This window comes from Macrobrachium rosenbergii, chromosome 26, assembly GCF_040412425.1.
Source record: "Macrobrachium rosenbergii isolate ZJJX-2024 chromosome 26, ASM4041242v1, whole genome shotgun sequence".
In the NCBI taxonomy this organism is placed as follows: domain Eukaryota; kingdom Metazoa; phylum Arthropoda; class Malacostraca; order Decapoda; family Palaemonidae; genus Macrobrachium; species Macrobrachium rosenbergii.
In genome coordinates, this window is record NC_089766.1 from 15,033,508 (window position 1) to 15,054,945 (window position 21,438).

General features: G+C 36.2%; 2 protein-coding genes across 2 annotated transcripts in view; one reads left to right on the forward strand and one right to left on the reverse strand.

Moving 5' to 3' along the window:
- Nucleotides 1–2,518: 2,518 nt before the first annotated feature.
- On the forward strand, nt 2,519–12,658 carry LOC136853077 (spliceosome RNA helicase DDX39B). Its single transcript, XM_067128355.1, has 10 exons — nt 2,519–2,848; nt 6,435–6,661; nt 7,108–7,235; nt 8,459–8,735; nt 8,906–9,024; nt 9,799–9,930; nt 10,296–10,442; nt 10,596–10,733; nt 10,909–11,048; nt 12,219–12,658. Exons 2-9 carry the CDS (start codon nt 6,436–6,438, stop codon nt 11,038–11,040), a joined length of 1,299 nt encoding a protein of 432 aa, XP_066984456.1. The 5' UTR covers nt 2,519–2,848; nt 6,435; the 3' UTR covers nt 11,041–11,048; nt 12,219–12,658.
- Nucleotides 12,659–14,980: 2,322 nt separating this feature from the next.
- Nucleotides 14,981–21,438, reverse strand: part of Art4 (arginine methyltransferase 4) — a 64,630-nt gene continuing 58,172 nt past the window's right edge. Inside the window, exon 14 of the mRNA XM_067128352.1 lies at nt 14,981–20,580. The gene's annotated coding sequence lies outside the window, so the exon portion shown is untranslated. The remainder of the gene's footprint in view (nt 20,581–21,438) is intronic.

The window sequence follows — 21,438 nt, forward strand, 5'->3', positions numbered from 1 at the left end:
GAGCCCAAACCAGTAGGTTTCTACGTCCGCAAAACCATCTCCGGCAGGATGATGCTGGTCGACACTGGTGCCGTCCAATCAGTGTTCCTGCCATCCAGAGAGGACCGCGAACGCCCACTGGACCCGGCTGCCTTCCTGATGGCCGCCAACGGGTCCCCCATCCTCTCCTATGGCACCAGGGTCCTGTTGATCTCCATCCTTGGCCGGAGGTACAGCTGGAGCTTCATGGTCGCGGACATAAGGACCCCACTCTTGGGTGCGGACTTCCTCACCCACTTCGGTCTAGCAGTCGACGTCGGTCGCAAGCAGCCTGCGTTCTGAATAAACTAGCAGTACATGTCCACCTGGTCATTATTTTGCACCTCTTATAAGCAGACGCGTAGTCCAGCTGTATTTATATGTGTGCTGGGTACTTTTAATCCTATAATCGCCTAGCTCCTCCTGTGTGACCCTCACCCCCTCGTGATCTTGGCCTTTCTCTGCCTCTTTCTTCTTCCAGGTGTCCGTTTTCTGTGCGCTCTCTTGCGTTTTTCCTTCGTTTCCTTGCTACTATGGAGTATACAATTTTTCTAGATGTGCTGTCTTCAAAGCCGTTGCCATTGCGTTGTTGGCGCATGTTATGAAGGTATTCTCTGCAACCAGTCTGGCAGCTTTGTTGGTGTTCCTGTGAGAGGTGCTAAAGAAGAGAGCAGGAGGACATGTACTGCTATTTTATTGAGAAAGCAGGCCGCAAGAGAACGCATGGAAAACGGACACCTGGAAGAAGAAGGAGGCAGAGAAAGGCCAAGATCACGAGGGGGTGGGGGTCACACAGGAGGCGCTAGGCGATTATAGGATTAAAAGTACCCAGCACACAGATATAAATACAGCTGGACTTTTCGTCTGCTCATTGTACGGATACTTGATAATGTGGACTGTTTGTCCAAGAAAGCTTGTAACTTTTTCTGAATAAACGCTTCATTAGATACCATCCAGTTTGAATGAGGTCCTTTTAGTATATATATATATATATATATATATATATATATATACATATATATATATATATATATATATATATATATATATATATATATATATATATATATATATATATATATATATATATATATATATATATATATATATATATATATATATATATATATATATATATATATATATATATATATATATATATATATATATATATATATATATATATATATATATATATATATATATATATATATATATATATATATATATACATATACATATATTCAGAAAATAAACGAAAGGTAAAAATCTTAACTGTTAAAAGAGTAAGTAAAGAATAAATGACACTAATATTGCACCATAACGCAGCCACTAATTATAGTGGAGGAAGAGAAGAAATGAGCGCAAAGTTTTGTTTACGCTGAGGTTCCGTTACAAAGCCGCAGTCATTCGTGCTATCTGGAGTACCGGCTCATGACAAAAGACTCGGGCTGCATCATGCATGAGAGTATATCAGAATGACCCTCGGCAAAGAAGCTCTTGGATGTAGTTGTTTGTTGAAAAATACTGCTTAAAATAGCAGTGATCGTGGGATAATCCGGAATTATGGCCACACAGAGAAATGAGCATCCAGTGTTTGGTTGTTTCTACTCCGTTAGGCCTGGGGTCTTGCGTGAACAATGCCGCTATAACAGATCGATAAGTTTTGTGATGTGCGCAAGGTTCAGTAACATTTATTTTATTTTTATTTTTTTTTATACCCAGAAGAATTAGCCGTAGTCCATTTCTTTTTCATCTGGGTCTGAGTAGCACGTCATCATCTAAAAAGAGATAGAAAGATGGGGGCGTATATACCCCTTTTTTTCATTAATTTGAAAAATCCCATTTAGTATCCCCGAATGGCGCAGATTACAGGATTCAACCTCTTAAAACAACACTATAACTTCTAATCAAGGCCAAGCTGCCAGTTACGTAAGCAAACAAGCTCGACGGAAGGAGAAAATCGTAGGGCGTAGGTTTGGATCTACGCATGTATTATATTGTATAAAATGTGGGAATAGCTGTTGAATTCATGATAATCACATATGCCAAGAAGTATTGAGAACCAATCGGCCGGATGAATTGTTTGGGAAAATTAGTAAACTGATTATTTTAAGTGAATGCGGTCAAAAGTCATGTTGTGACACTACCGGTTGGGCGGGAAATCATATCACGTTACAGTGATTCTTCTGTCGACAGTGATTCTCACCCAACGAGTTCCGTATAAACCATTAACCGTACACATTCATAACTGAAGAGAGTAGCATTTGCATTTTGCTATTATTGTTTCTAATGAGTAACAAGTAGACTTCTGTTCCATTTATTAAAACGGTGAAGGGACAAATAATCAGGAAATTTTATCTCTCGATAATAAATAAACCATCACACAACATCCTGTGTATACTCCTGAGAATGAATTCAACAGGTTCCCTGGTATTTTAAGAGAGAGAGAGAGAGAGAGAGAGAGAGAGAGAGAGAGAGAGAGAGAGAGAGAGAGAGAGAGAGAGAGAGAAACTACCAAGGTCTACAGAATGCCGCTAGCAACAAAAAGTCGTCTGCTCCACCAGCGAATTACTTTTCCAAAAGCATAAAAAATTGCTAGGTAATATTACCAAGCAACGTCGCAAATTCTTTCACCCGAAAGTACACATGACATTTCAAACAAAACGGCGTTGTTAGGACGGTCGCGTATTATATAATTGGGGTAGGGTGTTACGTAACAGTCTGCATCAAAGAAGAAGAAGAAGAAGCAGAAGACGGCGTCGTCCTTCCTTCTCCGCCTTCTTGACGCCGATTCTTCACGAGGCTTGGACGTGCGTAAACGAACCACGTGAGTATATTTGGGTATATTTATCGTTTCGTGATCGTTGACCTTGATATTTGTCGAAAGAGGAGATATGTAATGCAGTCTGTATATGTATAAGGTGATTAAATAACGTAGGTCGTCGTTATTTAGCGGAATTTGCGTGAATTCGTCAGCCAACGCGACCCGATACCGTGGCGTTGTTGAATTGCAACAAAGGCTTTGAATTCAAATGTTCATAGTTTATTCAGTTACAGCTTATGGAAGTACGGCAGCTTACGTAAACCATTTATGTATTCATTAAAGCTACGGAATCTATACATGCAATTACCATTGGACAAGTATTTGCAGCTTAGCGTTTAGGCTATTAACCTAAAAAAGGCGGCCGGTACATCGTACGTATTGGTTGACCGCCCAGCACGTGGCTTGTGGCCTAAAAACCTTCGTAGGTCAACATATCCCAAGAGGGAGATTATTATAACTCAATGAACTAAAACTGGACCACGCAAGTTAATCCTTGCTTTCTTGCAACCCTATTGTTCTAGCTTACTGTGCGTGAATTAATTATTTTTTTTTCACTAAAATTTCAAGGCCCCTAAGGTAGCTTAAGAACGGTTAGACTACTGGTAGTGTAGCAAAGCTGTGATTACAAGCCTAATAGCCTGTTGGAAATGTGAGTAGTTTGAGCTTAAAATGGTAGACTATGCAAGTGCCTATTGCTACTAATTTCCCAACTAATTTTATGTCTGAACAACTTAACCTGTACTTTCCTGCGTAGGCCTATTTTATGGCCATGGGTCAGGCCTTACACAAGTAGACCTGTGGCTAACCAAAAACATACCGAGTAAGATCCCGTAGGGATTCTCATAGTTATCCTAAAAGGGTAGATGTAAGTAGTAGCTCCGCGACGGTGATTTCCTTCTAACTTGACTTTTTCTACAGGTTTTGGTTGCTAATTATGGATTTTCCTTCAAGTTTTGTTGCATGAATGGTAATTTACCTGTAATTAACCCCTGAAGTCCATCCAACAAGGGATTTCCATAGGCAATCTTCTCAAGACAGAGCATGGGTATATCTGTTTGGAATGGTTCATATCCCGTCTGGCAAGTGCAATAACTTGTTAACGTATTGGTAACCCCCCCTGGGCCAGTACTAAACACTGCGAAGGGACATTCCATTTGGCCGACAACAAACAAATGCACCGCCAGTATCAGAAGCCCAAAAATTGTAGAAAAAACCAGTTTCCAAGGTAAAAACAGGTGCGGAGCTAATACTTAGAATTACCCCATAAAAGTATGTCCATAGGTATCAGTGTAGGATGAAACAAGATAGGTTTACCAATTTCTTGTTAGGCTTGTGAACATCATACAGGAAGACCTCATGTTAAAAGTAAATCTATAGGTATCAGTGTAGGATAAGACAGGATGTTAGTTTGTTTAAAAAGAAAACTAGAAGCCATGGAAATATCCATTCTTTGGTGTTGTAGGTATAGGTTCAAAATTTTATGGAAAAGACATTGCCCCAACATTGTACAAACCACCACAGCTATCCTATTGTCTGTACTCAGGTTGGTTGGTGTAAGTTTCCTAAAGCTTATCCCCGCAGCCTATAAATAGGTTGATGGATGTAAGTTTCCGTTCAAACAAATGTGACTTACCAATATTTCGTAAAATATTAACAATACAGGTTGTAAAATATTGACAATACAGGTCCAGAATCCCCTATCCGAAACCTTTGGGGGCAATCTGTGTTTTGGCTTTTGGAATTTTTTGAATTTTGAGACTGAAGGTTGCTCCAAATACACAAGCACATTTAATTTCCAACAACGTATTTCCTAAAATTTAAAAATATACAGCATCAAAAAGAAACATGCTTTTTATATATACTCTGTATTATCTGATCTTGCCCCAACACATGATTTCATGACATACAATATTGTGTATAGTGAGAGATGCATTTTCGGTAGATTGCATGAAAATATGCTTAATGTGCAGGTTTCAGTCTCGATACAAGGCTAAGATTTCTATGCATTATACAAGTCTAGGCTTCCTATGCATGTCTCGGTTATGGTAGATTCCACTGATAAGGCATATGTAAGTTAGCTCTAGGCTTAGAAGCAAAAGTTCAGTAGGTTAAGTGTGAATCACCATACATCTAACCAGGCTTACCAAACTTGTGGCGTGTGTAAGAATTGAATACTACTACTTACATTAACCACCACTTGCTACTGCATGCAAAACATGGACATTGTAAAGAACAACAACCCCAGAGTACCTGAGGGTTGTTTATCTTAACAAGCTAATATTTGGGGTGGCTGATGTGAACAAGCTCATTCTGATACTGGCGGTGCATTTGTTTGTTGTTGGCCAAATGGAATGTCCCTTCGCTGTGTTCAGTACTGGGGGGTGGCTGATGTTAAGTTCATTCTGAGGATAGCCAATCTTTACATGAGTACTCTGGGGTTGCGGATCTTTACAACGTCCCAAAACACTATATTAAACAGCATTAAGTACTGACTTAAACAACCAAATCGAGAAACATTTATTTACCGACAGTAGTTACTAACTAATACGCGTTTATTAAGAATTGTGTTACAGCTGTTGACTTTAGAAGTTGATTATTTTCAGTGTAATTCCATGAATGAAAATGAAATATATTTTTATCCTTCACGCAATGAAGGTGTTACGAAAGTACACCACCAAATTTAAGTGCGTAGCTGTTTAAAGCTGTGGCTGAAGAAACGAATACAGTAGTAAGCAGGCTGCAAATTGTTTTGGAGGAAAAAACAATGTCTAAATCTGGTAAAATTAAACGTGTACTTCATTTACTTTATTTACCTTACTGCATTTTTTATTGTACCTCTTGAAGTAAATTTCATTCAGCAACTAATGATGTTGATGATGTTAAAATGTAATTAGCTTATGGTTTTAAGAATGTAAACAGAACCAGAATGCAAATGAGCATAGTCACTTAGTTCATACTTGTTGCAAAATGATGTTTCCACCTTGCTATTTGCAAGAGCAGAAGACAATTTGACTAACCCAGGTAGGGTGACAGTGGATGGTAGCCTGACCCAGCCTTCCCTTATTGTGGGAAAGTTGAGTACATACAAAATGTTAATAAGAAAACAAGTAATATGAATGGGTAATATAGGGTAATGGGAGGGAGAGATTGGTTAGGTTTGCTGGGGGTTTTTAGATTTTCATGTGAAGGGGTGAAATAGCCTACTAGTATGAGTAAAATGGTCACAGATTAACTTTTTATTTTATTTTATTTTTTTTTTTCATTTTATGGCATTACGTATGTACAGTAGCAGGTGGAATATAAATTTTGAAAAGCAATATACTGTAGTATTATTACATATTGCAAAAAAAGGAGAATATTTTGACTTCATCAGCCATTGATTTATCTGTCTTTTACCCATTTTTTGAAGTATTGAGATTTATTACAATTACTAATGAGCCTTGAAATAACCTGAAAATTAAATGCTGCATGCGTCCCAGGGAGTAAGAATAATAATTTAACGGGAATTCCATGCATAAGTGGTTTTTGGCCAAGTACAGTCATTTTAATTTATTAGTGGTAAATATGCATTATTTTTAACCTTTTTCAGAATGGCTGAACCAGAGGCAGAGCCTGAGCTTCTCGATTACGAGGAGGAAGAGGAGGCACCAGCAGAGGTAGCTGCAGGTGCTGATGAGGCAGCAGCAGGCACCCCAGCCAAGAAAGATGTGAAGGGTACTTATGTATCCATCCACTCCTCTGGTTTCAGAGACTTCCTCCTCAAGCCAGAAATCTTGAGGGCCATTGTGGACTGTGGCTTTGAGCATCCTTCAGAAGGTTAGTTCTCTACTTAGTAGATAGTGAATATCACTGTCTAATGAAGTACAGGTATTTGACAATGTGTGTGACACAGTATGAGTTTTCTGTGTGGGGATATAAAATGCTAAGATAGATGGAAGTTGATCCTTAAGTAGTACTGAAATGAAAAATATTCTTTACTATTAGTGAAGTATTTAATTTCTAATATAAATGGGAGAGCCCATGTTTACTTTCGTTTTATAAAATCAACATTTTACTGAAACTAGCAAATTAGATGTAAAAAGTGCCTAAGCTGCTTTGTTAAATGGTTATTTGGCCTTATCACTGAGTGAGATGTCATGTAACCTAGTTCTGCCAGTATGCATCACCTAATTAGTCATTACCCAGCTGTCATTGTAGAGTTTATCATTTTAAGTAGGCTTTGGGATTTTTTGTTCTTTACATGCTTCATTTCATCTTTTCAGTTCAGCACGAATGCATCCCCCAAGCAGTTCTTGGTATGGATATTCTCTGCCAAGCCAAGTCTGGTATGGGAAAAACCGCAGTTTTCGTTCTTGCAACTCTACAGCAGATAGATCCTGTTGATGGACAGGTAAGTGATATGTGTTGCAAAACAGTTTACCATTTTTAGGGGTGTGTTAGATATACAATATTTCTTGTATCTTTGTTAGGTCTTTATAGGATTGAGCTTTCACGAGTAAAGAGAGGTATGAGTGTCATTTGTTATTACTGCAAGCATTGAGTATGTAAATGAACCATTTTGGGAAGTCAGTAAATCACAGGTAACTATAGTCTTTTTTTTTCCATCTGTCCCCCTGCCTATGGTGCTCGCGCATGGTAACACTGCATCCCGGCTTTAAATAGTTACACTATGTGTAAGTTTTAGGTAAATAAAAGGATATCTACCGTACATTTGCAACTGAAAAGTGTTTTAATGATTTACTGTATGCAAATTACACAGTTAATATTCGAAATAGGATATTGTTATTATTGTTGAATCTAAGCTGCCTTTCCAGGGTGGTGAATGGAACAGCCAGACGCAGTGGCGAAAATTGCTTCTCTCACAGTTCACTACAGCAAGATGTCAATTTTATTGGATCACACCTACTCTGCTACTAAGCTACGTGTTACTTCATATTGTATCTGGCTAAAACACACTTTATAAAAATTAAAAGTATATACTGATATACTTAATTGTAATGAAGTAACACGTAGCTTAGTAGCAGAGTAGATGTGGTCCAGTAAAATTGACATCTTGCCGTAGTGAAGTGTGAGAGAAGCAATTTTCCCGCCACTGTCTGGCTGTTCCATTCGCCACCCCGAAAAGGCAGCTTACATTCAACAATAAAAACAGTATCCTATTTCGAATATTAATGGTATAATTCGCATACAGTAAATTATTAAAACACTTTTCGGTTGCAAATGTACACCCAGATAACCTTTTATTTACCTAAAACTTACACTTGGCGTAACTATTTAAGCCCAGGACGCAGTGTTACCATGCACGAGCACCACAGGCAGGTGGACAGATGGAAAAAAACAGACTATAGTTTGTAGTAGGTATTTATTGAAACTAATTCATAGAAAGGGAACTCTGGACTTGAACTGCTAGTTCTGATATTTGCCAAGGTGCATTCCTGTATATCCCTTGAGCATGTTTACAAACCTTATGGGTTGGGAAAAATTCAGTTTTAAAGTATATTTTTATACAACTTGTATCATTCTTAGTATCATGTTACTGTTTATATAGTAAACTTACAAGTGCAATTTATGTAAAAATGATCTTACATCATATTTTTTTTTTTTTTTTGATAGGTTTCAGTGCTGGTTATGTGTCACACAAGAGAACTTGCATACCAGATTGCCAAAGAATATGAACGTTTCACAAAGTACATGCCCAATGTTAAGGTGGGAGTTTTCTTTGGTGGTATGAATGTCAGTAAGGATGAAGAGACACTAAAGAGTAACTGCCCACACATCGTTGTAGGAACACCTGGTCGACTCTTGGCTCTCATTCGTGGCAAGAAACTTAACCTTAAGAACTTGAAGCACTTCGTTCTGGACGAATGTGACAAAATGCTGGTTCAGTTGGGTATGTTGAAACTTGTTGCTAGTCCTCATTGTTTGTTTAAAACAAGTTAAACTGATGAATTTTGTTGAAAAATGAAACCGTATATTAAAATGGTTACATAAGAAAATGTTGTGGAGTACTTCTGATCAAGTAAGTAGTTCTAAGCCATTAATTAGACATTGAATTTACAGATATGAGACGTGATGTTCAGGAGATCTTCCGTAATACACCCCATGAAAAGCAGGTCATGATGTTCAGTGCAACCTTGAGCAAAGAAATTCGCCCAGTGTGCAAGAAGTTCATGCAAGATGTAAGTTGCCAGTTGTTTTCTGCAGTACTGGAATAATTTTCATTTTCATGGTTAGAGTACTCAGTTTTCTTTGGTTTTGATAGCAATATGTATTATTAGTGGAGAAGGTGTTCTTGGCAATTTGTAAAATCCCTCATGTTTTGCCTTTTCACATACATTATTGTAGTTCCACAATTTGTCAGTCATTTTTTTTTTTTAGAGTATTTTTAGTTCCACAATTGGTCAGTCATGTTTTTAAGAGTTACTAGAACATGACAAATGCCCTTGATTTCAAGGGTACTTTTAGTTGCATGTTTTATTGTTTTGGAAGAAGTATATTGTAGGTTAGAAGATTGTTTATTGGGAAGGTGGAGAATTAAATTTTTTTCCTTATAAAATGCAATGTTGAGAACAGATATTCGTACTAGCGATTTCAGTGAGATTCTGCCCCTTTAAGTAGTGTAAGTAAACTGCCGGTTATGATACTTAACAGGCTGCAAGTACACATTTGTTGTACAGTACTGTATTTTTTGTGTCGTGTTTGCTGTTTTGAGTCAAATTGACAGCAAGACAAAATGCAAAGGGATAAGTATTAAGCATTGTCCCTTTTTAAATAAGAATAGGCTAGATAACTTGTAATAATTAATTTCAAGAAGACAAGTCAGGGCTTCTAAGTTGCATATCTGCATTTTCTTCTACTAATTAACCTAGTATATTAATACTATACTAGAAATGTAGGCCTGGTCTTATAAAATTATTAGATGTATCTTCATGTTTTGTATAATTATCCCACAGCCCATGGAGGTTTATGTTGATGATGAAGCAAAGTTGACCCTTCATGGTTTGCAGCAGCATTATGTGAAGATCAAAGAAAATGAAAAGAACAGGAAGTTATTCGAATTGCTGGATGCTCTAGAGTTTAATCAGGTATGGCTTTTTTATATACACCAAGTTTTCATGAAAAAATTTTCAGTGTGTTCAGCCCTTAGTTCTATCCATTTTTTTTTTTTTTTTTCTTCTTTTTTACTTTACCTCCATTCTTAATCCTTCCATTTTGGTATCCTGCCACAGGATTTAACTGGATTTTTCTTCCAACTTTGCCTTTAGATCCATGTAGTTCATCTCAATTGGTTTTGTGATCTTATCTTGCTGTCCAACCACTCCAGTTTCCTCTTTTTTTTTTAATTTAAATTTCATGGTACACTCATTCATTACTTTATGACATAAATATGATACTTGAGTACAGAATAGGCATGAATTATACTCTAAACAGTGAGTGGTTATCTTTACAGGTTGTGATCTTTGTTAAAAGTGTTCAGCGTTGTATGGCCCTAGCACAGCTGCTAGTTGAGCAAAACTTCCCTGCAGTAGCTATCCACAGAGCCATGGGGCAAGAAGAAAGGTTGAGTCGTTACCAACAGTTCAAAGATTTCCAAAAAGTATGTAAAAATATTTGTATATTTGAAGCGTGAATTTGATAGTGAGCCAAGGGTTATGGGATTAGTATTTGTAGGGAATTGCAGAATTTGGAATACTTGTCATAAGGTCCTCGCAGGTTTTATTTTATTAATGTAATAATTATCTCATTTCAGCGTATACTAGTAGCTACCAACCTCTTCGGTCGTGGTATGGATATCGAGCGTGTGAACATCGTCTTCAACTATGATATGCCAGAGGATAGTGACACCTACCTTCACAGAGTTGCTAGAGCAGGACGATTTGGTACCAAGGTAAGTAAATTCTTGGAATAATTTACCATTTTTACTACTCTCCTTATATGGAAATAAAATGGATGTATTTGTGAATAAAGTTTCTGGGGAAAAAATACTGTACTGTGAAAGTAGTGCCCTACTACGTTTATGGAGTAATAATTTCATGATAATGGAATTCGGTTGTAATTAACAGGGATTGGCTATAACATTCGTCAGTGAGGAAGCGGATGCCAAAGTTCTGAATGACGTACAGGAGAGGTTTGATGTGAACATTACTGAATTACCTGAAGAAATTGATTTGTCAACGTATATTGAAGGTCGTTAATTAAAATGGTAAGTAGCCTGATTTCAAAAGTCAAGCAAATTCCTTGGTAAAGTGAACTGTTGCTCCCTCCCCCCTTTTTTTTTTTTTTTAAGTGTAACATGGAAAGCCATTGGATGGCTGCCTTATTGAATTTTACTCAGTAGTGTACCACACTTTCTTGGAGGTGGAAATGTACTTCTGTTATCTAGCATTTCTTGTCCAAAAGTTATACATTGAGCCACAAGGTGGAAATTTGCATGGTGTATAGAAGTGGGTAGCTTTTTTTTTGCCACTATTGAATATGCCTGATACTTGGGTGAGAACTTGTTTCATGTATACAGTAATCCTAAAGGAAAAAAATCTGAAGTGCAAACTTAGAATTTATAATCATAGGATTTTAAATGTAAGCCTGTATTTCATTTAAACTGTCATTGGGAGTGTTGTTTCAGTTTTATTCACTATTTTATATCCATCATTATTGGTATCCATCTTAAATTTTCATATTCTTGTTTTAGACGTGAATTGGGCCACTATATTTTATGGCATAATTTTTCTGCCTGTCTAGGTTTCCTTTAGTAACTTATATTGACTTTCTGTAGTCTCGGTAGGTCTTTTACACAATTCAACGTACCTTCTCATTCATTGTCTTGACCACCATCTCTGTCTTTGTATTTTTTTTTTTTTTCTCCAGTCTATATCAAGTTTGTGAAGTGACCATCTTTTTTTTTTTTTTTTTTCTCTCCCAGTATCAAACAAAACTATAGTTTTTTTTTTTTTTCAGTATCAAGTAAACAAAACTGTATAGTTTTTTTTTTTTTTCAAGTTTGTGTATCAAGTTCTTGAACGAAGCAAAATTTCAAATATCAAGTTCTTGAACGAAACAAAATTTTAAGTCAATTTTGACTCATGATTGAGGTGAGATGTAGTTTTTGGGCCAGTTCACCAGTATAAAACTTACTTGTTTTGTATGTAAAAGCAAACATGGTAGCATTTTGTCAGGGTTAACAAATTATAAATATGGTATGTAAGGTAATTGTAATGCATCATCCACTATGTCAAATGATTAAATAGGGAATGGGCTTGTTCTGATTAAGTAAAGTTAGTCATTACATAAAGTAATACATGTCAAGATCTTGGCATTGCGTGGCAAAATAAAAATTGAGGAATATAAATGTTTTCAGAATTGTTTTAATTCACAGGTACCTGTAAATGGAGAAGTGTGTGTACTTGTCTCCTTGTCCAGCCTCTATACACATCATTTCTCCTAGCTACCTCACCCTTAGTGGTTGCTTTAGAAGAACAAATCAACGTCAGCTGCGTAGAATACATTGTTCAAAATTTTTATTTCTTGAAATAACACAATAAGGAATGTAAGATCGGCGATTTTTTGGTGGATAATTTGTTTATAAGATCTGAAATTGAAAAGGCTTATTTTTTATTTTATCCACATTCATTGAATGTTTTGCATAAAAAAATGTTTAGTTTGGAGGTACTGTTTTATATTTTAATGACCTAGTAAATGTAAAAGCTTTTCAATTGGATCATTCATTTTTATACTGCACTCTGTACTTTAACTTTAGTTTATGACACTTTCATTTGGAAAGTAAATTTTTTACAGAATAAAAAATATAAAATATAATTTGATTTTAATACCTTTTGGGTAGTACATGTAGTTATATAAATTTTAAGCACCTGAAATAAATATCTTACTCTTGAAGTGAAATGGAGTACAGTAAGTTTCTAATAATGTTGTGGCAATCATCTTGAATCCCTTGTAACCTCTCAGAGATGAGGCAGTAGGGTAATATGGATGGTAAATCTGGATTATACCATAAAGACAGGTTTCTATTGTAAGGGGAAAAGCAAATTGTCAAAAATTCCTAAAAGGATTAAAAAAAGTTATTTGGAAACCTGGTCCTTTTGGGGGAGGAATTGCCTAGAATTATGGCTGCTGATGTGCCACTTTGAATATTAATTTCTGGTCATATAGTTGAAAGGGTGGAAATGAGTTAACATCCCCTGTATGACCTAATGTAAGATGCTCTTCAGGTCATATAGTTGAAAGGGTGGAAACAAATTAACATTCCCTGTATGACCTAATGTAAGATGCTCTTCATGGATACTGACTATCCAACAAGCGCTTGCACAGATTTTGAATATGGAACAAGTCCAGTTGTTGCAGCAGTGGGGGCATGGAACCATTTTGCTAACCACCAGCCTGCAGCCAAAGCTTTCATGAGAATGGTGGTGTCAGTGCACTGCAAGCACTGGTCAAGTGTCTTAACAGTGTTCCTTTGACCACTAGCAGCAATCGCTTTCATTCCTTTTACTGTACCTCCGTTTATATTCTCTTTGTTCCACCTTGCTTTCCAACCCCTCTTAATAATTGATTCATAATACAACTGTGAGGTTTTCCTCCTGTTCCACCTGTAAAACTGTTTTACGGTAAATTTACATTTCAGCGCTCAATAACCTCATCGGTCACAGCACTTGGCCTAACTTCTATTCTGAGAGTGGTGACAATTGATAGATCACTCCTTGAATCAGGCAGAATGATAAAGCTTATTGGTCAAGGTTGTCCCATGGGTGGTCGGAAGCATCCCATGTCACCGCTCAAGGGTCTGGTACTGGTGGACAATATACACTGCGAGTTGTCAGTTTAGCTTGGTGGCTACATGGCAAAGAGCAAAGGTCTATTACAAAGACCCCAAACACTGAACAACCTTTTTTCTGCCGGTGAAGACACCCCTCCATCCCCACTACTTGATCTTGACAACTATCATATTGCGATGGCTTGGGATGTACCTTGACAACAGCTCCACTGCTGGATGAACTTCCCACTTGGGCATGTATTTACTGAGAAACTGTGCCTCCCTGCTTGGTTATGTACAAAACTACACTGGTTGGCAGTTACACTGCCTCTAGTCAACTCTTGGTTAGGCTTGACCTCCAGGTAGGGATGATCCACCTAGATGACACTGGTGTAGCTATACCATGCCTCACCTGCTGAATAGAGGGAGGGCAGTGCTACCCACAGGACTACCATCATTGGACTGGCAAACAATCCCTGGGATGTCCTGGGACCTATGTAACAACTCAGGAGAGGTGCACCTGATTCCTGACATTGCCTACTTCCCTAACAAAGGAAAGATGGCTATGCAAAGACTTAAGTCTTTCTTTAAGTGGGAAGTCTCCAGTGCCCTCTTCCTGTCCTATGATACAGGTTATTACAAATAAGCTCTTGTATGCTTCTCCTGTGTGTGTGAAGGACATTTCCACTTCATCTGCATTCATTAACAACGTGGATGTTCCCAACAAGCCTGGAACAAGATGAAGAAGCAGCAAAGGATATTGTGCCTTTACCTTCCGCCTGTTTCCTGAGGCAAAGCAAAGCTGAGCTTGAAGGTTTTGCTCTCATCAGATGCCCCAAGAGAAAACTGTTAAGGTTTACCTGCGATACCCAGCTAAGACCCCAAGTTTAGTATACTTTGTTCTCATTGTTCACATCAAGTCAGCAGGCACTGGGGAAGGAGAATCTGGAACTGATCTTTTGATGGAGGAATCCCTAGCCCTGATAATGATAAAACGTGGAAAGTTAGGTAACTGTATCAGAAGTTTTGTAGCTATGGAAACATCCAGGAAGTTCTTCCAAGACCTGAAATGGTTTCATCTTTGTGATGAGTAGGAAATTTTCATCAGTGAAGCAAAATCAAGCCAGCTCCTTCACAAAATGCTTCATATCCTGGGATGCACGTATATACTCCTTGAAATGGCCGATACTATGTTTGGGAGTGAAAAAATGAGTTTATTGCACATTTACTACATATACCATATTTATAGTCTAATGGCTTACTTTTTGTACTTGTAGTAAATAATCCCATCACTACTTATAGCTTAAATATATACATCTCGGATGTTGAGGATTCATAATTTATTGTACAAAGGTTATAAAAAGTGTGGCTATGGGAGATACTTTATTCACACACACCTTCTATATCAATGCTAATGGCTACTCAAGCTACATCTAATTATCAGTGACAGGAAATCATCCTCACTGCAAAAAACACCAACTGATGGTCCTGAAGTGTTTAGTGATTTAGAACATAATTTCCAAACTCAAAGTCTCAAACCAGTAATGTAGCCATTTTCACGTGAAAGTTACTGAATGTCTATAAGAAATTAGAAAATCTTAAAATGACAGCATCTTTCATTATCTATATTTGCACCTAACCTTTAATGTTGGTCATTTGTAAGTCTGAAGTTTAAAAAATATCAAAAGTTCTACATTTAGGGACAAATGAGTTGTCAATTCTAACTTCAGGTTCAACTCGAAGTACAAAACTGGTATAAAGTATAAAAGATAAATAAGGAGCTACACTTATGTATCTGACAGCATGAAAGAATATTTTTGTAATGACTGACATGTTGTACTGGTGATGGCATAATGAGAATGAATTTAAATCTCTCTACAGTATGCAATACAACTCCATGCATAGAGCTGGTTAATTTTTAAAATAATAATAGGTTAAAAATATACAGATAAACACAAAAACGTGATCAATTAATTTATAAATAATGTATTATAAAATGATCGAAACATTTTACATTTTTGACCACATCCTCCTTTACTTGCAACTCTATCGCAATGAAACCTGAGAGTAATACAGCTTGCATGAAGTAATTTTAATACTGTAACGCAATGAAAGTTCTATCAGCTCGCTAAAGTACCTGTTACAGAATCTTTCCCTGAAAGACTGCCATATTCTTCCCTGTCTACACACCTCTGCTCCAAGAAAGAACAGGACAACGGCAAAAGTAACACTACTATGCTTTATTGTAGGCTACAATTTCATTGGGAAGTGAAAGTTAATGATGAATTTATGTACCTTAAGTTCTATGAAACTGAAATATGGAAAATTAAGTAATTCACTTACCTAAAAAATTTCAGGTAAGAGATCCCCACACTAAATAATATTAATTCTCATTCACTTTGAAAATTTAGAATACAAATAAAGTGAACTGCCTTATTTATTATAATTTATATCCTTCTCATCCCTTAGGGACCTTTCTCAAGGAAGAATTAAAATGTATAATTAGTTTAATGCTGAAAAAAATGCACAACTCTCACGTAGCTACATAGTTTTCTTTTTTATTGCAGTTGTGGCACCTGAGGTACATAAACCTTAAGGGAAATCTGATGAATACCTGTATCAAGGTATAAAATAGGATTTTAAATGTCAAAAGTTAAAACTGCGTGAATGATAACCACCACATTGAATTGAACATAGCATCAGCACCTACAACTGCAATGCCCATCAACCCTGAAAAAGGTGATAAGCAGCACCTTCACAAATATATGAGTTACGCTTAACATCTAAACTGTACCGATGCTAACAGTTTTCAAGCTATGACTATAACACTTCAAATTACTTACTCCCTATGCAAATGATATTCAGATAAAGTAGCCAAGTTATGTACTGTTACAACTAATTATAACTGCCTAACTACACTGTACTTCCAATGTTACTCATGTAACTCAAGCTGAGGTATGTTTAGTCTGCACGACTTCAGCTGAACAGACAAATGAGTATTAGAAAAAGTCAAATTTTGTAGCACCTTTGATTGTGAAGAAATGAATGTACTGAACAGATTAAAAGTGACAGCCACTATTAAGGTTGAAGAGAAATCTACAAAAGGACTAAACTGGTAAGCCTTAAGTATGACTGCTGTCTCTGAAAGTTACACATGCAGATGAATGACGACAAAAGAGCATTCAGGCTTAATCAAGTATATAACTGGGTGGTGGCTCTTCTGGTTTGAGGTAGAGTTGTCATTGATAAATGTTGCTGTTAATGTTTAGTATATCATGTTACAAAAAATGTAATGTAATATTAAGAACAATTTTTTTCTGTAAGTATGGAATAATTATATTAAGAACCTTTCAACAGCACAATGACTTTCCAAGTCTGTCATATATGTAGTTTGGTAATACTTTTAACAATGACTAACATGGTATTCTTTGACATCTTTAGCCTTGAACCCATCACCTTAAGAAAGCATCTTGTAACCAAGTGACTGCATAAAACAACACTAAAGGATTGACATCATAATTCCATAGGAATTGGTTTTAATTTTTAGTGAAAACCTCTTTAAAAGTGTCTATAAGACACATATGGACAACTGGACAATACCCAAGACCCATGTCAGTTGCAGTTCTAACAATTTCTTGCCTCAACAGCATAATTATTGCTAGGTGAATCACACAGCAGAACACACTGCTAATGGTTAAAACTGAAACAATGAGAATAGTGAACATTCTTGAATATGCACAAGTAACAGGGATGTGGAGATACTTTTATAAAAATTTCATAGAAACTAGCAAATTATGTGTAAAATGTAGTAACAGGATATTACTAGGATGCTAAATGTTACATGATGCACCTGTAATTCATATCTGGGAGAGAAGTAACTATATTATTATTCTTTAAATATCGAGATGACATCAGTATTGTCTAGTGACAGGTGAGCGATTACAGTGCTGATCTCGTGTTGCAATACATTTCATTGTTGTGTATTTTTAAAACAACTACAAGAGCTTCTTTAATGTCAATGACTTATTTAAAAAACACTAGTATGGTGCCAGGTGACAAAGACTTATTTTAACTCACGTATAAATCTTTATAAATAGTTACATATTTAAATTATTATTATATTACTTAACAGTACTTGGATGTTTATTAAAAATGAAGTAGACTCAAAACCCCCAAAACTGGTAGATTGGGATAAATGAACTTTTTTAAGTTGTTAACAGTTACAAGAAGCAAAATATGATGACAGCTGCAAGACAGTACAGATTACTTCATTGTACACACAATTTAACTTTCCCCTGACCATTTAAAACTGGACGGATACGTTCCCTTGCCACTCTTGTGCAAAACCAGGGTTTTACACAGAGAGTCAAACCCATTTTTATGTTCTTCAGAAAAAGTAACAAACGGACAAATTACCAAAAAAGTAAGTTTCCCATGGAAAAGAACAAAAATTTATAGCACTTTTCTTGAAATAAGAAAGGCTACAAAACTGACTGCAAGTTTTCCCGCTTATGTAAGTATGTTAGGACCATAAGATCAAACTTATAATCTCAGAGAAAAGAGACAATGACACAAGTATTAGCTTTAGCTGAATCAATTTCCTTTTAAAAATCTGATGTGTAATACCGTATTAAGGCAGAACAGTAAGTTAATATGAACATGCAAGAAGGCTAAAGCTTCCCTCATTTAACTTTATAATGCTGTAAAAGCTTCCTTTTTCGGTGCATTTCTTTTGATTTTTTTCTTTACAATTTAATACTTTGTATGTTAGAATGCCCATTCTACTGTCGTTTAAGAGTTTGCCTCTGAACAAGAAATCTACGTCTTTAACAACAATATTCAGTAAGTAGAAATGGCAGACATAAAACTTTAAAATGGATTTAGTGACAGTCATACCCAGGAAAAAGGACAGCAAATTACTTTATTTACCTATCACGAGGTTTCCTCCCCATGGGAAATTACTTACTGAAGGAAAACTTACTGTTAACTATGATGTACAATCTTTCTAAGACATACCATAGGGTATGTACTATACCATTCATAGAATATGTAATAAATGTTCAAAGCTGAATACTCCTTCTCAGATAATAGTAATCTAACCATCACACACAATTCCATGAAGGAAATTAGTCTTGGAAATAACTGATAAAACAAATGGTTTGTCTACCCTAAACTTTGTTGATATCCCTGGCTAACATAATGAGCTTTAATTTTTAAAAATTCTCTAGGTCTGTTTGCCTATGGAGTGTACTGATTTGTTTGCTTACGTGCATATCTTTATGAGTTTTTACTTTCATTATTTTGTACTCTGCTATAAGACTCCTCCTTTACTCTTTTTAATCTTATCACTGTACACAGTGGAAGCCTTTTACTTACAAGGTAAACAAGTGCAAATTCAATAGTATGGAAAAAAAGATGATTAGCCAAAGGTGAAAGTTTGTCTGAGAAATATTTAGACAGTTAGCATCAATTTTTTTCATTAAGTAGATGGGACAAAATGAAGCCTTTAAGTAATTAATGAAAGTGGAAAAGGTTAACGTGAAAAAGAGATCCCTGAGGGCACCACCATCCCAACAAACGTAGGGAAGAAGACAGATGAAGCATTGTTAATTAAATTACAAGAGTGGTTGGGTAACAAAATAGAAGTTACTTTAGGTTTACAGTAGTTAACCACAACAATCCTGACTTATTTAACAATGAATGTTAAACCTATTAGACTTATTGAAATATTTCAATGATCTATGTTTTAACGGATATAGTGTTAGGCCTTGTATATTACATACAATGATTTATCTCTGCCAACAAAGCTAGAAGTACTGTGTTTACTAATGTGGGTGTTAGCAGGGTAGAGATCTTGATGAACTAGGCAGGTATGTTCATTAGCCAACTTTCTCAAGATGCCAAACTTTCGGGGATATCAGGCCAAAACTGACAACTTTTAGTCAGAAACCATCTCGCCCATTATAATATGAACACATTTTTTGAAAATTTAATTTTTCCTAGCTGGTTATAATCTATATCATACTAACAACAAGTAAGTTTGCCCTTTAAAGGTAAAAGGCAAAGTTCTCTATCATTTACACGTGTATCAACAAATCAAGAAGTTCCAAACTGACACCCAGTTACAAATGCTTACGAACACAAAGTCATTGTAATATCAGTTGCCAAGGTCAAACTAAACATTTAATTCTGTTATATACAACAGTTAGTATGAAACTATCACCTGAAAAGACAGTGGCCCCTACAGCTGCTGTATCATTATTTTGCCTAGACTACCATATAAGGATAGTTTTCTTGGAAGTCATCATATCCTTCACATAAATGAATGTAATCAGGTTTCAAAGTACTGTACAGTATGCCATTACCTATTTACTACAGTTTACTTAGGTTGTTCACACTCACAGAGGAAAAGCAGAAGTGAAAGAAAGACTGTTTTATGATTAATTTGCATTGCTTACTACTGTATCCGTAAGGTATGCACCAAACTTCTTGAAAATGTGGAGTGAAGTTTATGACAGTGATTCAAGAAGAGCCATATCTAAAAAGAACATTTACATGTATGTGAATTTCATGAATTGTTCACTATTATATGTTGAGTGTCTTGGGTATTAGCCAGGATATAAGTCCTTTATTAATTACATTATGAACACATCTGAGCTGCCATGGAATTGAGGTTGGTTGCTGAAATTATAAGTTAGATTATGCCAGAGGAAGTCTCTTCCCCATACACAGATTCATAAGAAAAACATTAAGCTAGGGAAAAAACATATCGCACAAATATACCTGAAAAAAAATTTTTTTTTTGCTTACAAAAGACTGAAACTCACTTTAGTACCAGATTCAAGTATGGCTGAGCAGCTGAATGAACTCAACAAATTCTGCAAAAGCTGTGCTCTGACTGCTTACCAATCACTAGCTTATTTTCCAGTCTGAACTAAAATTTTGAAGGACCTCTTGCACAAAATTCATTCTGTAATCAAAGAACAACCTTAAACACTTTGGAATACTTTAAGGTCACTGGTCTTATTAAAAAAAAATATATACTTAATTTAAGATTTATTTTTAAATACTTACCTCTCCATTACATAGCTTTTACTTCTGTGCCAGTTGGAGTTCGACAGATTAAAATAAAAAACGAGAACACCCGGTTTTCTATGAATATCCTTCTTCTATTCCCCTCACTCCCCACCCAGGGACTGATAGGTACAAACACCTATAGCCTTCAGTCTCCTTCTGTTCATTTTGAATGTGGGGAAGTAAGGAGGGCAATTTATAGAATGGAGTGACAAGTATTTGAAAAATAAATCTTAAATTAAGTATTTATATTTTTGAAATGGACCTTACCTCTCATTATATAACTGATTCCCACATTTGAAACAGGAGGTGGGCAAAGTGAAAATCAGCAAACCCTTAAAGGCTACTTAGTAACAAAATATTTGTACAAAAGAGTTTGTTTTACCCCGTGAATTCAATCCATAAGCTATTAATGTTGCCTTAGGAGGATTGTCACTTAGGTATGAGATCCTCATCATGAAGACAGCTGAGGTCTCTTTGGAGGATGCCCCCTTCAGCAAAAGGAGTGGTAGGGTTACTGTGCCAAAACCCTGCAGCGCCAATGACACATAACTAACAAGTAAACATGTACGAAAAAGGTATACTTCTAATACTTAACACTGAGTACCTCCAAGCTTTCTAAAAACCACAACCAGGTTTAAAGCGCAGTAGACCAAAAAGGCCTCCCTATCAATTTAAGACATAATATCCCCTGCACAAACCAGAGGAGTTAATGCTCTGCATTATTCATATTTAATCTCTGCACCATGAAGAT

Excerpts from the sequence above, each read along its gene's own strand:
- LOC136853077 (XM_067128355.1), top strand. The coding sequence starts at position 6,436 with ATGGCTGAACCAGAGGCAGAGCCTGAGCTTCTCGATTACGAGGAGGAA. Across the intron at positions 6,662-7,107 it reads CTTTGAGCATCCTTCAGAAG|TTCAGCACGAATGCATCCCC; the intron begins GTTAGTTCTCTA and ends TCATCTTTTCAG. Across the intron at positions 10,734-10,908 it reads CAGGACGATTTGGTACCAAG|GGATTGGCTATAACATTCGT; the intron begins GTAAGTAAATTC and ends TGTAATTAACAG.